Raw genomic sequence first — 16,542 nt, forward strand, 5'->3', positions numbered from 1 at the left:
AGCTCTGCAGGCAGTACTGATAAAACTATTGTCCTTCACTTAGAACCAGTAGCTTTTTCATCTCTTCGATTCTTTCTCTACCCATTAAGCACTGCTCTGGACAGAAATAGTAAATTAAGAGTACTTTATGCCGAGAGGCAGTCAGAACTGTTAATCGGCTGCTGCTGTGTGATGTACCCTCAGGCTCCTCTAAGCTTCTTTATGTGGTCAGTGCATTAGTGGGTCAGTCTCTGTGTACACATCAGCTCCATCCGAGGTCTCAGACTTCAGTTTAGTTTTAACTGATCTCAGTTAATGTTATGTAAGAGAGGTTTTCACACCCATACAGTTTTCCACATTTATTTCATATTTCAAATTGACTTCGTTTTTCTCACCAATCTTCACACAGTTATCCACAATGACAAAGCAACAAGATAATTATAAAGAATAAAAAGTTTGTATTTTCATAAGTATAAGCAATGACATGCATGTTGATGTGGGGTGGTGATAAGTGAATGAAAACCAACCTGTGGGATAGAGAGATTTGTTTGTAGACCTGCAGGACAGGATAAAATATGCCTTTAAATGGATTGAAAAGATAGAAAACCACAACTGTACAATCAAAACAAAAGACAGCCAGCTGCTACAGCTGTAAAGAGACAGAAAACATCCCATGGTCTGTTAGTAAACACTGCAGACAACCATCAGGTGCACCTGCAGGAAGAGCATTATTAGTACCATCTCTGCAGTCAAACATGATGATAGCAGCATCTTTCTGTAGAGATGACCTGCAAAAGGTACTGGAAACAATAAAATAAAAAAAATAAAATAAAAAAAGAACAATCCTGAGTTTAAAAAAAAAAAAAAAAACTTTCTGTCTGGGGCAAATGTTAACATTTCGGGGATAGTGTCAAAAAGGCACAGAAATATTCGTAAAATCCATCTAAAGTGTGGACCTGAACCCAGGAAAGCATCTCTGGAGAAACATTTAAAAGCCTGATGCTCCTCAAACAACCGAAATTAAGTGAAATGTAAAATTTTAAGTTTTGATTCTTCAGCAAAACACAGAATTTGTTTTTGCTTTGCGATTATTCACAACATCCTCAGTATTTATTCAGCATCTTTTTATTTGATATTTGTTCCCATTTTTCTTCACTTCACAAAAGCTGCAGTTTCCCAAGACGTGCAGAGTTGCACTTTTTCTGGTGAGGTGTTGCACTTAAGGAAGTCATGTTTTCTGCAGAAAATGTTTGTAGGTGGGGACATATGTTTCCTTGGAAACCTTTACCTAAAGCGTACTAAAGAGCAGATTCCTTACAGTGAGAGGTCAAACCTCTTAATGTCCATCTGTGGTTTAGTGGTGTTGGAGCTTTGTATTGATTAGATGGTCAGTCTGTTCAAAGCAGACGTCCAGCACCAGCTGTTCAAGAATATACTTCTCATGCACATTTAAAAGACTGTGTGCATTTTAAATGAGACTTTAGTTGCATAAGAGGGATTTGCTTTTCCTTAGCTACAACCTCTCCTCCCTCAATTTAGGAAAATTTCCAATGTGTGAGGCCTGTGCAGACGGGAATACTGGAACACATCTGTTTAAATCCTACACAGGTTTAACAGTTGTGAAAATTGGTAATTCTCCTTGGGAAAAAAGAGCATCTCTTTCTGGATTTTTCTCTTCTACTCATCTAAAGTCTAAATTCATGTTGGCCTCATGCAGAAAATGTGGTTTTGTGGCCAATGCTGAAGTGGGTTACCACCTCACTGACTTTTTAACGGTCTAGTGACCACCAGGACTTCCCCTTTGACAGATTCATGCACTACATCACATGTTAAAGCAGCTTTTTTACAGGAAGACAGAAGTGTCACCAGTATTGCACGCTGTTTGCAGCAGAGCTCGACTCAAAATCAAAATAACAAGGGACGATGGCAATGGTATGGTTAAGGAGAAGTCTTATGCGAGTCATCTCACTACACGGAGAAGACGACGTGTTTACTAGTTTTTCACCACCAGAGGTAATAAAATATGTATTTAAATTTATTAGCATAACAATTGTTATTTTTAAAGCACAGCTCCATGTTTAAAAAAGTGCTCTTCAACAAGTACACTAAAAAGCTTAAAATGTTCTAAAATAACGAGCAGTGTTTGTATGATAAGACTGTGGAAGTGTATTGAACGGCTGCAGCTTCCTGTAGTCCAGAGAATACCCAGTCTCCTTGGGTACCTCCAGCTGTTTGTTCGGCTCCTGCATATTTCATCCCTATTGATCCCCTTGCAATAAAAACATCACAGAGCTGGTGTTGGAGGGCCTCGGGCCTCTGGCATTATTTATGACTCTCAACCCTGTCGCTCTGCAGCCAGGCAGCCTCCGTGTAATGTCAACATGAAATAATCATGAGCAGCAGTTCATTGACCGGCTCAGTTGTTCATCTGGGTTTTGAATGATGCTGTGTTATTACAGACAGCATGCTGGCTGCATTTGTACTTGTTTAACTGGACAGGAGCTCCTGTTCGACTGGTTTAGGTTCTGTAATTGCAGGTGTTGATTGAGAGAAGCTCTACTGTTTATTTATTTATTTTTTAAGCTAATTCATTTTCAATTCATTGATGAACATAATTGTACATGCTCAACATTCAGTGTCTGCACACTTTGTTTATTTTATTCTTATAAAAATGTACAAAGCATTTTTACTACAAGCTTTTTTCCTTTGCCTTGTAAAATAATCACCTGATGCTGAATTATCTCAGAATAACAATCTCATCCTGTTTAGTTTTTACTAGGAAGCAACTTTATTTAAAGTAATAACATCAGTAATAAAATTAACTAGTGACACGTACAGCAGGCTTATTATAACCTTTGTTTTTATGGTTCTCTATAAAATAAGAGGCCCGCAAATTGTTTCACAGGGACATTTTTGCAGTGTATTTGGTTTCCTCTTCCAGCAGACGTGGTTTGCCACAAGGCGAGGTTAAAACGGGTTCTGAAACAAATCATACGCATCCTTCAAACTCTAAAAAAGCAACCAGTTTTTTTTTTTTTTTTTTTTTTTACATGTCTGAATACACTTTTTTAGCTGTTTATTTTTACCTCAGAACGAATCAACGAATCATTCGTAAAATAGTTGCTGCAGCAAAGGGGCAGATTTTATCAGATCATTTCTTCTTTTTGCTCCTTTTTATTCAGGAATTGGGCCCCCTATTGTTCAGCAAGCTAGTACTCAGATATTTTCCCTTTGGGTAGAAGGGGGCGTTTGTTTCCTACACAGATACCACACACCTCTGTAATGATCATTTCTGCCATCAGCGTGATTATCTTGGTTTTAAATCTCCAATTTGCCGTCAATGTGACAAAAATTGCCATCTTATTTCATTCATTATAAGTTGATTAGTTGTGAATAACAGATGGCTGAAACCGAGTAAGAGATGTACGTTTTTATATAACTTTGCTGGTCATATTCATCTCTCAGAACAATCTCAAAACATAATACAAATCAGCAGCTGCGTTTGTTAGTGCGGAGCACTTTTTATCCGATCAAACCGCCAGTCAGAAAAAATGCTTCATGTAAACACTTTAACTTATCCAATCAGTCTCAGTTGGAAAGAATCTTCAATTCCATCGAGAGGAGTGGTATTAACTTTTTCACGATCAACTCAACAGGAAAAAGTAAGCATGTTTTGTCATTCGGATGTCTGTGCTGTATGCTGCTTCTGCGCGTGCTTGGGGATTAGGTGACGAGATGAGTTTCAAGGAAAGATAAATGGTGGCAGCGGAACTAGACTGTGGTGGATAAAACGTCTTGATCGGAAACAGAAAGAATTAAAGATTATGGAGCATCTTGATGAAAGACGGAAAGGCTCGAAATAAAAAATAGGTCTTTGTTAGTGTCTTCTTCCAAATTAGTACACATTGCACGTGTCAAATCATATTAAATCTCCCCATCATGTAAACACAACTCATCAGCATCCATGTAAACACATCAGCTGGAATAAGATTGATTTGATAAAGTTTAAATGGAAGCACACGCCTGTCTGCATTCTTCTGTTGACTTTAGACCGTATGTCCCACACAGTTCACGCTACACACCATCAGGCTTCTCGTGACTAATTTCTGGATTAAACAAAGTGCTGTGGATCATCTTTTTTTTTCTCTTGCATATCAGATCTTTGTTTCTGTGTGTACAGTTTCTTTTGTTCTGTCTGTTTACAGCTGCTGGGATCAGACTGGTCAAACTGTCACGCTAACGTTCCGCATGCGTCCCATGTCAGTTTTACTTCCTCATTCCTACCTGACATGGGTCCATAACACTGCGTTATATAACAGCGACTTCCTTCTCCTCTCATCCTCTTGGGTTCATTCAGTGATCACCTCCTGTGTGGCCAGCAGTTGCTACGTCAGCTTGAAATACAGCTTATTATTTCTCTCATGAACTTTCAGTCCTTCCCTTTGTGCTCCAGAGCAGCAGACTGTGTAACATAAGCCACAAACACATCTCCAAGTGCAGCTCAGTAGGATCATGATCGCAATCCAGGAACAGTTTCAAAATGACTCAGTTAAATCTCCCTTTCTCTTCACCCAGACTGTATCTACATCAGGCCACGGCCGGTCAGAATCACCGGTCTACACCAACCTCCAGGAACTGAAAATCACCCAGACGAATCTGCCCCCTCAACCTTCAGGGTCCCCCCTGCACATCCTTGGTGACTGGGAGACCTACAAGGACCAGAGCGGCAGGCATTACTACTACAACCGCTCCACCCAGGAGAAGACCTGGAAGCCACCTAGAACCAAAGACATCAGCACCGGGAACTCCAGAGGAGAGAGCCACAGCACTGGAGAGAGCTCAGAGGTACAGTTAGCATCTATCGTAAGAAATTTCAGTGGTAACACCAGGTGGGCTGAATAAACTAGTGGCAGCACATAATAAAGTTGGTCCTTGGCATGCCTCAATAGATAAATAAAATCTCTCTACGTCTTTATTAATGTCAGCACGTTTTCTGGGCTCTGAACTTTAAGAATATTTAGAGCGACTCCACTCAGTAAAATCATCTTTATTTACTTCATCAGGACATTTCAGATGTTGGACTGTTTTCTGTCCTCTGTTTTTGGTCTCAGCGTTTCAGTCATTTATGGAAAATTAGTCCATGATGAGGTTTGAAAACCTCAATTAACCAAATAGACCTAATTACGACAAATATTTAATTAAGAATCCTAATTTTAACAACACAAATCAAAAGTATTACTCTAAAATATTATAATGGGAGCAGGGTAAGGTTAAGAAGAAGCAGATGGTTGCAAAACTTTTTTACAGTTTGTATCTGTAATAAGGTAAAACAAAAACAGAACATAAAAGGATGGAAGAGAAAGAAAGAGAAGGAAAGAAGAAAGAAAATTACAATAAAGGAATTAGAATTCAAAACAATCTGGCAAATTTCAAGTAATATTACTGTTTTGAATATGTCTAAGTATAAATAGTAATCATAAATAAATAGTTATTATCTAGAAATGACATATATGACAATGTCACTACTAATAATATTCACATTGATTGCAATAATAACAATAATTGTAATAATAATAAATAATAATAATAATAATGACAGTAGAAGGAACCTGGTCTTCACAAGTGTGGAATTACAAGCACTCAGGTACTCAAACATTTATACAGTGTCAAATCTCCAGCGAATCACTTTAAATAGATAACAAAGCTGTCATGGTAGTACCTGATCACACAATGTGGCTGCCTGTGCACTAACAGCGATGTTCCTGAAGACAGAACCAGGCGGCTGCAGGATTGCTCTGTCAGCCATGACAGATTATTATGAGAGATTTGAATTATCAGTAAAACTCAGTCAGAATGAATGTTGTTTTCTGTCTGGCACGCAGCTCAATTAGCCACCCGCACCAGGGTCGTTTGTTATTGGAAAAAGGAAAAACAGAAATGAAAATTACATGCGGCTCAGTGTAGAAATTCGATCAGATGGCTGCAGCTGCTCAGCAGTGAATTACTGTGATTATGATCAGCTCTCACACAAACACACCCCTTAACTGACAAGCCACCTAAAGCTGCATCCTCTGGTGGTGGTGGTGGTGGGGGGGTCATCACTGATTCCTAGTCAGCCTCTGCTTTACTTAGCTGCACCACACTGCCACCTACAGACCCAAAGCAGTCACTTTATCTTACTGTAGATAGTCTCCCACAGGTTTTTACCACTCTGTCTAAAATGAATTACATTAGAGTCTTTAGCTTTTCGGGGCTTTTCTGGGTCTCTGTTCTGTATCTAACTGGTGTTGGGCAGCTTGTGATGATTTACTGGTTTTGGGTGCATGACTGTCTCCTCTGTACCTCCATGGTGAAATATGGCCTCTGTTTTCTCCTTCTCTCTCTTTCTCTTTACACTAATGTCAGACCACTCCTCTCTCGCTCTCGCCGTCTTTCCTCCCCTTCCTCTCGCTCTCCATTGGTCGATTCCAGCCTCTGTCTTCGGAAGACACCTGCTTCAGTACCTACTCCAGCCAGTCAGACAGCCAGTATGGCTCGCCGCCGCGTGGCTGGTCAGAGGAGATGGATGAGTATGGCCACACGCTGTACGTCAGCGACTATACTAATGAGAAGGTACCTGCTGCTCAGAGTGCATCTGATGTGTCTACACTGTGGTGGTTTGTGCATCGGGAAGTGGGTTTTGGGTTGATTTGTGGATAATTCTTCTTACGGTGCTTTCTGTATTTTAATTACTTTTCTATTTCTTAAAGAATAGTCTAAATAAAAATAAAATCTTTGTCTTACTGTTGAACCCACTGACAGTTTTTCTGTAGGTCAGTGAGTTAAAACATATTAAAAGAAAAATGAATGATAAAATAAAAATGTTGGGAGTCGCACCATTGCTCACTCTCTGGTGTGTCTGTCTTTGTGCCATTAGTGGTTAAAACATGTTGATGAACAGGGCAGACCTTATTACTACAGTGCCGATGGCTCCAGGTCAGAATGGGAGCTGCCAAAGGTAAGACGCTGATCAATCCTCTTAGTTCATCAAAAATGGAATAAACATTAAAGCTGTACTGGCAGAAAAGCTGATAACAACATACTGGCAGGCCAGAATCACCTGTTTGAATTTCTATACATAACACAATGATGGTAAAAGTGAGCAATTCTTGCATGAAATGGTAAAAAATAAGAGAATTTATGGTTGCAAAATATAAATATTTCAGTTTTTAAAAAGGCAGGTAAATAGAAAAAATTCATTTATGTACTGAAACATTTTTCCTTTGCTGATTTGGCTGATTTGCAAACAATTTCTTACCAAAAATCAATACAATTAAAATAGTTTCAGCTCTAAATATATTTTGAGGAAGAAAGCTCAGCTGTGATGCTTAAAGGCAGACTAAGTTACAGTTTTAGCACATTTCATTGTCAAACTTGGCCTCTCACCAGTTTTTATGAGCCAGTGAGGTGGAGCTGCAGCAGTGAACAATTAAGCTATTGAACGTTAGACTGGCTGCACAGGTTGCACAACAGAACAATAAATCTGACATATAAACCCTCTTTTACGGTCTGTTTCACAGTGTTTACACTATGAAGCACAAATAAACGCATCCAAACCGCCATGTGTTCCTGCAGCATTGATGGATTTTATTCTCTTTATACATAATGAGCCTGCTTCTGCATCAGTTTGCAGAGTAGAAGGAGAGTACAGCGTTATGGTCTGACTACAGGCTGCACAATGATAGGAATTATTGCTATGACAATACAATTTACAATATGTAAACAAATACGTTAATATACATTACTAATTTCAGATATAGTCTAGAGATGGTTTGCAGCTCTCATTGATTCATTTGTGCTTGTCCAATTGGAATAACAGAGAATTTGCTAATATCGTGAGCCATATTTAGGAGAGACAACAAACACCTGTTTTCCTCCCTACAGTACAGCCTCCCCGTACCTCCGCTGCCTGGAGATGCTCAGAAGAGTCGCAGTCTGGACAGGAAAAATGTGGAGCCCATCGTCCTGACGAAGTGGAGACACAGCACCTCCAACCTAGAGCCAGCCGAAAAGGTCTGACCGACCTAATTAGCAAATCTATGAAACTTGAATGTTAAGTTATTTTTTCCTTGGGCTACTTTTGCTCATTGTTGCCCTTTTTTGGCGGCAAAGAAACTATTCAGATTAAAATGCAGATTCTATCTCTTGCATTAACTACAATCACTTTTGACAAGTCAAGATTCTCAGTTGTAGACTGATTGTGTTGCAGCGGCTGTTAAAAACCCGGCGTTTACGCTCAGGCTCCGCCCGGCCACACCCGTACAAACACCAAGTCAGTAGTCCGGCCGATGGAGTAATCAGCACCTCATTCCTAAATCCAAACTCACAATCAGTTTGCATGGAAAAAAAAATCACACCCAAGAAAAATCCCTTTCTTTATTCACTGTCATGAGTCGATTGAGCTAAAAAAAAAAAAAACTGTAATCATACACATGAACAATTCCTTAAATATTTTGCAGCACATTATGACTTATCCTGAATACAATCGCTCCAATCTCGACATGGTATTAAGTTGCATGACCACTCAATGAGCACCCCTCCAGCACCCACATCTTAATTAATAATCCACTTGAGCTTCCTGATCAGCACGCAAGTACCTGACACAGTAAAAACAGGCTCATAATCTCCCTGCTAATTACAACACACTCTTTCAGCTGTCTCTGTCTTCTTAGCCTTGCATCATCCTCTCATTAACCTTCTTTTGTCTGTTTGACAGTGTTTGTGTTTTTTTATGTTTAATTCATTCCTTTCTCCTCATTAGGAAGCTTCTCTGAGCCCCAAGCCCCCCTCTCCCGACTCTGACTCCTGCTCCTCGTCTCCCAAGCCCCTCGCCTCTGTTAGTACTCAGCACTAACCTCGTGTGGGTTTAACGTGGACCAGGGTTTTAAGACAATAACACATCTGGCAGCTTTTTGCAGCATTCCTACACAGGTCTGAAAATCCTGGAATTTTTTAAGATTGTGACCTGGAGTAAAAAGGAAAAAACAAGACTCATGGCCTTTTAATATTTCACACAAAAAAACTAAGCTAAAGTAATTGATCCTGTGTAGGAATGTTGGTTTTTTTAGGAAAATTTTTAGGAAGAGTAGTTAGCTTTTAAAGTCTTGCTTGGCCCTTTTTTTCCCATCTTTTATTAAAAAGATTAGTGAGATTTCTGTTTCTTGGTGGGTTGATCATCCAGAAATATCTTTGTGTGTCACTTTCTAAATTTAAAAGCTCCACTGGTATGTTTTTCACGTTCATTTCCAAGAGGTAAAAGGCCGTTATTGAACAGGATAAGTGGTTTAGTCTGTTTTTCCTTCAGGCTGTTCTTGCTCTGGTGGCGGGATGGGTGGTGATGTTTCCAAATAGTGACAAATGCTTTCTGGTTATCCAGGTTTGACAGCATCTTACTGTTTTGTGATCCAGCAGAAGCTGTCAATAATAGCTCATGCGAGTGACACTAATGTACCATATTATCTCTCTTTTTTTATTTTTTTTCCCCACCATGTCATTTCATTTGTTTTCTTCTTCTGCAGCCCTCTGAAAAGTGTGGAGTTCTGAATGTGACAAAGATTACTGAGAATGGCAAGAGAGTACGGTAAGTGATGCTTACTCCGCCCTTTGTCTGTGTTTTCATTTTATTTGTTATTTTAGGGTTTTTTTCTGTAGCTTTGTTGAACACTTTGAGCTATATGCCTATTATTTAGGCCAGAAAATTGCATACCCACAATGAACTGCGTACATCTCTACAACCACAAGGCCTAGTTCAATACTTTTGGCATCATCGTAAAAGGAATACTTGTGAGATTTGTTAAGATGTGTAAATGTCAGTAAATGTGTAACTGGTGAAGAATAAATTAATTTGTGCCTTTTTAAATGTTTGTTTAGCAGACACAAGACAGGTTGTAGTTCAGTTTGGTTTATAATTCTGTTTATTTTGCAGGAAGAATTGGACTTCCTCATGGACAGTCCTTGACGGTTCAATGCTGCTGTTTGCTAAAGGACAAGGAGGCGGGACCAGCTGGGTGAGTGACAGGGTCATCTTCTGGTAAAAATGAGTTTCGGAGATGCTGACCATGTTTTGCAGATCGTCTATTGTAGATGATCCAATCACAAGCAGACAATTATAAATCCAACATCAACATGCATCCACTCTTCCCGAGAGACCAGCTGTGATCAGATATCCCCAAAAAGTGCAACTTCTGTACATGACAATAATGAAGTGAGAGTTTTGCATCCAAAATCAGGTCTTTCTCTCTCTTTTATTTTAATTTCATTCCACAAATTGTCAAACAGAAACATCAACAAAAGACTTTAGTTGGAGAGTTCAGTCAGCATAGCGCATCACAGCAACATATAAGTATCAGAAATCAAGAAGAAAAGGTGGTTGGACTATTTTATCATAGCGATTTGTTTACGGGTAAAGATGCTTTCTGTTTCTACCTGCAGGTTTCAGCAGATGACAACATGAACAGCTGACTGACTGACAGTCACACAGTTGCTTTTATTTATCTTCCTGCTACAGTCTGAGCAGCTCTGACAGCGGACTTTGAATCTTAGGGCTTGTGTCCACATAGCTTCTTTTTCCTGAGCATAATTATCTTTTTTTTCAATTGTTCCCATTAAAAATTGAGTGTATTTAGTCACATTGAGGATTAGTTTGCTCCATTTTTTGTACCGTTGCATTGAGTTCTTCCACATAAAAAACGGAACTGCAGCCATAACCATTACTTTTTTATGTATTATTTTTTCCCACAATCACATGGACTTAAATCATCACCTTGGTAACCTGGAAAATAGAAGATGAACTTGTCGCCACCATTTTTACTCTGAGCTGGGTATCAGGTGAAACTGAAATGATCACACAAAGAAAAACAGATTTGTGGGAGCAAATCGGCCAAACGTAAAAGCTGTTGGTAATTAATCATATAAAGGCCAAAAAGCTAAAACAGGCTTTTTAGGGCTTATCCTCTACCTTAACTCTGGACATGGCAACTCTGAAATGAGTCGTGCTTCAAATTGTCCTGTTTAACCCAAAATAGGCCTGAATCCTTCTTATTTCAGGAGGTCCAGTGTCCTCCCACTGCTTCTCAATGTGGACAAATGTGCATTAACTCCACTCCATTTACCACTTCATCTTTTTCTTAACCATTGTTGGATTGTAAACATGTTTTCCTGAGTGTTAATCTGCCATCTTTTCTGTTTCCGTCCAGTTTGGAGGTGGTCAATCCAAACCAGAGTTCACTGTGGACCTGAGAGGAGGCTCAGTGGATTGGGCGTCCAAAGACAAGTCCAGCAAAAAGCATGTTTTAGAGGTGGGAATAGGCACACTTCTTTAGTGTTTTCCTTTTGACTTTTTAAATTCAAGTACTTCATATGTAGTTTTTAAACAGAGAAAAAAAAAAGAAGTTTCAGATATCTTAACCGCAATGATTAACCTTTGCACTGTTTTTCACAACCTGAACCTTACAGTGGTAACCAGCCATAAACATGAAAGATTTACCCAAAATGTCCTCTCATTCATCAGCTTGCTTTGTCTTGGATGAAAAGTGAAACTGCAAACCAGAAGTTCCACAGTAAAGTGGTTCAGATGGAGTGTGAGCTAGGGTGTTGTTTTCTAGCTAAAATATACATGTTCTCCCAATTTTTCACAAGCAGACAGGTGGTTGCTGTTACAGAGCAGTAGAAACAGAAGCATAACGTTAATGTACAAAGAGGACTGCTATTAGGATATTAGAGGTACGGAGGAGTGCATGTACACATGATGTGGGTCAGAGGAACTGAGCTAATGCTAACCGAGGCTACAACTGGTTCAATTCAGCTGTAGTATAGTTGCATCTTCAAAGACACGATCCAGTCTAGTTAATTGTAGTCCAACTATAATCCAATTAAAACAAATGTATTGCATGATCCACATTAGTCAAATTAACAAAAATGTGTTCATATTATGCTAATTACTTGAAAATAATTACCTAGTGGAGGAATCCATGGATTGCATCAAATCTTCTCTTTGATTCAATCCTAAGCACACACATGGTGATGCGTGACAGTGGAGAGGAATATCTACCTTTTAACATGAAGAAAAACCTCCAGCAGAACCAGAACCAGGCAGGGATAGTATCTGTCTGACCAATTCAAGGGAGGAGAGGACAGGAAAGATGGTTCAAGAAGCACCATAACTTATGAGCTGTTAGCCACATCATGAGAATCACTCCCCTAAACCACTTAAGACCTCACTTTTCAACTCAACAATCAAGTGTGAAGTAGATTGAATCATCAGTGGTCGATTAAATACTCAGAACAAACAGAGACATTAAAAAATTGTATGATTTATGTATCAGATTTCATGAAGATGAAGGATTGGAACTTAAGGGAACGATGTGGTCTCTTTCCTGATTGCAGCTGAGGACTCGAGTGGGCACGGAGCTGCTGATCCAGTCTGAAAATGACGGCGTCATCAACGACTGGTTCAGAGCGCTGCAGGACACCATCAGCACACATGTGAGGACATGTTCACCATGTCACGACCCTCTCCATGGGTTCAGCCAGACTGACTGGAATAAAACTTAGATGAGTGAAATCAGTGGATTTGTTGTTTTTAAGAGGAACAACACCATCTGATACGTGGCAATTTAGTTGTATACTCTGAAAGCCAGCCAAGAGAAAGATAAAAGCTACCAAAGAAACAGTTGATTTTAACAGAATCAACTTAAAAACGATAGTTTAAAATAAAAACTGATGTTAAAGAGTGTTTTAATGCTCAGTTTGACTTTGGTTTTACTGTTTACTTCTGCTAAGAAGCCAAAGGGCTCTTTTATAGCCAGTCTTTATCTCATTTCCTTCTTTGATATGTGTGTTTCCTTGTTTCCGTGTGTGTGCTAGCCTTGGGACTCTGATGAGGCCATAGAGGAGGACATGCCCGAGTCGCCTGGTGTGGAGAAACACGACAAGGAGAAAGAACACAGAGAATCCAAGAAAAACAGAGGTCTGTGTGGTATTGACCTCACTCTACCATACATGCATATCAATTTCGGATAAAATGCTACATAAGAGGAGCGGAGAAACTGGCTATAAATAAGAAAAATTAACAATGAGCTCCAAACACAGATTTTCCCAGACCAAAACTGAAAGCACAAAGTACAAAAACACCTCATGTGTTCGACATGCTCTATAAAAACAACTGCTTATCAGTTTTATTCCTTCAAAACGTCGAGCAGCTGGCATGGCGATCAGCGTTCTGGGGTGAGTGGTGGATAACGCCTTCATGTCCCATCTCTCCTCCACAGCCATGAAGAGCACAAACAGTGTGGACGCCTCTGAGAACAAGAAGACCAGACACAAGCTGAAGAAGTTCCTCACCCGCCGTCCGACCCTGCAGGCCGTCAGAGACAAAGGATACATAAAAGGTTTCGCACGTTCACGAGACTGTATACTATAAATACTGTTTGTATTGTTTTCTGGAATATTTTAAAGATTCTTTTTAAAACTATTAAATGTCCTCACTTTGTCAGTGTTGAGGAAATAGAATATTTACTGTCATTGTTTTGCATCCTACATTTAAACCTTTAAAGACATCAGGGACTTTTATTTAGTTCTTTAAGGTAAGCTAATTTTTGGTCACCATTCTGGTTGTGCTATCTCATTCCTCATTTTCTGACTCATGTGATCATACTGGAATTTAAAAGGTTAAAATAATTAGAATAATTACATTTTTTGTAGTTTTGATAATGACTGAAGTTAAGTGAATGAGTAAGAAAAGAAGTGGAAAAAATTTTAATCTGAAATGTTTTAGCAGATTTTGGGAGGGGACTTTTTTGTCCTCCAGTGACCCAAAAGGGCAGCAGAGGTTGATTTAAAGTGCCTGTAGAACGGTTTTGTTGCACTAGATGATTTTGTTGGAGGCCAATTTAAAAATCTGTATTTTGTAACAGTGGTTCTGTGTTTCTTCAGATCAGTTGTTTGGCTGCAGCCTGTCCAGTTTGTGTCAGAGGGAAAACAGCACAGTGCCCAGTTTTGTCAAGATGTGCATCGACTACGTGGAGAACAGTGGTGGGTCTTTATTATTAGACTCGAGTATCAATAAAATGATTCTAGTTTCTGTTTACCTACCTGTTGTAAAAGATGATTTGGTTTACTGCCTCTTATTAACCCAGGAAGTGAGAGATAAGGTGTGGCTGACAGGCTCTTACTGTTTTGTTTTGGTGAACAAACTTTACTGAAAGTGTTGATGCCCTGCAGGACTTTCTGTTGACGGGCTTTACAGAGTCAGCGGCAATCTGGCCGTCATTCAAAAACTACGCTTTGCTGTCAATCATGGTGAGTCCCTGCCCTCTGAAACTGTTTCTCACCATCATTTAAGAAAAAAGTGAAGGAAATCCACAGAGAAACTGAAAAGTTATAAATGAATATAATTAGTTATTTTGGCTTTGTGTGTCCAGACGAGAAGGTGAACTTGGCAGACGGGAAGTGGGAGGACATCCATGTGACCACCGGAGCTTTAAAGATGTACTTTAGAGAGCTGCCGGAGCCGCTCTTCACCTACGCTCTGTTCAACGACTTTGTCAACGCTATCAGTACGTACAGCATGCAGCTAGACCTCTGTTCTTATTCGTGCTTATACTCTGACTGTGAGCTAATTATACTTAGCGTGATGTTAGTGGAATTCTGTTTATATCTTATGTGTGAAGTTCACTGCTGCCAGCACTGAGCAGGATGCCTATTTTTTTCTGTTTTTAGTGATAGATTCAGTCTCGATTGTCATAGGAAAAACCCACTCTAGGTAGAGAAATGTAGCCAAAAGGGCTTTGTTTCCATTTCCTTGGTTACCAGACTGACAGTTGCTAAAGAAGTAGTGAGGTGTTTAGATCAGGCGTCTCTCCTGGATACCCTCACCCTGCTACAGCCCACATTTCACTCGTTTACAGGACAAAAAGAAAGTAAATCACTGTTTTTCTACCAATACTGGACGTTTAAGATATATATGTAAAGTTGTTAGTCTGACCAAATTCGTGTTTACACTTAACTAGGTTCAAGCTGGTCCAGACGCTGTGAGCATGCTTCACAGTTCCCAGCACACAAACAAGTCAATAACAGTACAAAATTAGATAAAATGTAATAAAAAAAAACAGAAACACAACACAAGGGATGGTGTTCTTTCTTTTTGTAAAAACAGTCACATTAGAAATAAAGTTCTAACATACATTTGGGTGTAAAATCTTTATTTTTAAAAGCACAGCATGATCTCACAAAACCAGCATTAAAGTAACTTAAAGACGTCTATGCAGTGAATTCAGTTTCATGTACAATAATCTCCCACACATGGATAACTAGCAGAATATTTACACCGCAGTACAAAATACTTCTGGTCTTTTTTTTATTTATTATTTTAATCAATCTATTTTTTATTAATTTACTTTTATTTATGTATTTATTTTTGTATTTTCTACTTATCTGTTGTTATTCATTTATTGTTATTCATTTATTTAATAATTATATTATTAGTCTTTTTATTTTTCTTATTTTTTACTGTATTAATTTTGCTTTTAAGTAATTGGGATAAATTTTAAATAATTGTGAATAAACTACAACATGTTCAATGTCCAGTTGTTCTCAACATCAGCAATACACAAGATGCTGGTTGTTCTCGAGCCAAATTTAAGTGTGTGTAACTCTGACGGATGCAGATTTTGATGTCTTTTTTTTTTTTTTTTTTTCTCTCCTGCTGCAGAAATTTATGACTACAAGCAGCGAGTACAGTCGATCAAAGAGCTGGTCAGACAGCTGCCCAAGCCCAACCACGACACCATGCAGGCCCTCTTCAAACACCTTAGGAAGTAAGAAAAACTTTTTATAGATTTTATTTTTTTTCTTTAAAATGGCCTGACTTTAATAATTGCATAGGTATCATTTCTTTGCACATGAATAATTTATTATATGACAGTATGTGACTCATATAATCAGTGTTTGCATTGATTGATCTCATTTGGAACTAAAAACTGAAAACATCATTATCCTACCTTACTCTTCCTGTTCCTCCAGAGTGGTTGACCATGGCGAGGAAAACCGCATGAACACCCAGAGCGTGGCCATCGTGTTCGGCCCCACGCTGCTGCGACCTGAAACGGAGACCTGGAACATGGCCGTCCACATGGTCTATCAAAACCAGATAGTAGAGCTTATACTGCTGGAGTATGAGAGCATTTTCGGCAGGTAGATGCCAGAGGATGAGCTTCTTTTCATTCCACTCCCGATGCAGAGCTCTTCCTTAACTAGGCATGGCCCTACCAGAAAAGAAAAGAAAAAAAAAAAAGCCTGGCCTGGCACGGCTCAGCTTCTCTTCATCTCAAACCAACCTGGCTTATCTGGCTCTCCGTTCATACAGACTCTGGACCCACAAAGCCAGCAAAAATATGTCCCATGAGCCAAAACATAGACGTTCCTCTAACTAGTGACCAAATCTTAGTCTCTTTGCACTTTTCAGTATCTTATTTTTCTCTCGCAGCTGCATTTGTGCCACTTTACTGCAAAGGTGACGTCTGCCTG

General features: G+C 39.2%; 1 protein-coding gene across 8 annotated transcripts in view; it reads left to right on the forward strand.

Annotated features, from left to right (window-relative positions):
* The window catches only part of LOC121644518 (rho GTPase-activating protein 12-like), a 54,275-nt gene extending 37,943 nt beyond the window's left edge, over nt 1-16,332 (forward strand). For 2 of the 8 annotated variants that reach the window (XM_041992508.1, XM_041992507.1), the window contains exons 3-18: nt 4,555-4,824; nt 6,385-6,591; nt 6,896-6,976; nt 7,903-8,031; nt 8,780-8,854; nt 9,537-9,598; nt 9,944-10,025; nt 11,214-11,315; nt 12,403-12,501; nt 12,883-12,985; nt 13,287-13,406; nt 13,951-14,049; nt 14,239-14,316; nt 14,439-14,573; nt 15,728-15,833; nt 16,039-16,332. In XM_041992508.1, coding sequence (XP_041848442.1) covers nt 4,555-4,824; nt 6,385-6,591; nt 6,896-6,976; nt 7,903-8,031; nt 8,780-8,854; nt 9,537-9,598; nt 9,944-10,025; nt 11,214-11,315; nt 12,403-12,501; nt 12,883-12,985; nt 13,287-13,406; nt 13,951-14,049; nt 14,239-14,316; nt 14,439-14,573; nt 15,728-15,833; nt 16,039-16,213 — 1,923 coding nt within the window. In that variant the 3' untranslated portion in view covers nt 16,214-16,332. The remainder of the gene's footprint in view (nt 1-4,554; nt 4,825-6,384; nt 6,592-6,895; nt 6,977-7,902; nt 8,032-8,779; nt 8,855-9,536; nt 9,599-9,943; nt 10,026-11,213; nt 11,316-12,402; nt 12,502-12,882; nt 12,986-13,286; nt 13,407-13,950; nt 14,050-14,238; nt 14,317-14,438; nt 14,574-15,727; nt 15,834-16,038) is intronic. The other 6 variants (XM_041992509.1, XM_041992510.1, XM_041992511.1 and 3 more) reach the window with 6 other exon arrangements.
* The last annotated feature ends 210 nt before the right edge of the window (nt 16,333-16,542 follow it).

The sequence above is a fragment of the Melanotaenia boesemani genome, chromosome 8, assembly GCF_017639745.1.
Source record: "Melanotaenia boesemani isolate fMelBoe1 chromosome 8, fMelBoe1.pri, whole genome shotgun sequence".
NCBI classification, from domain to species: domain Eukaryota; kingdom Metazoa; phylum Chordata; class Actinopteri; order Atheriniformes; family Melanotaeniidae; genus Melanotaenia; species Melanotaenia boesemani.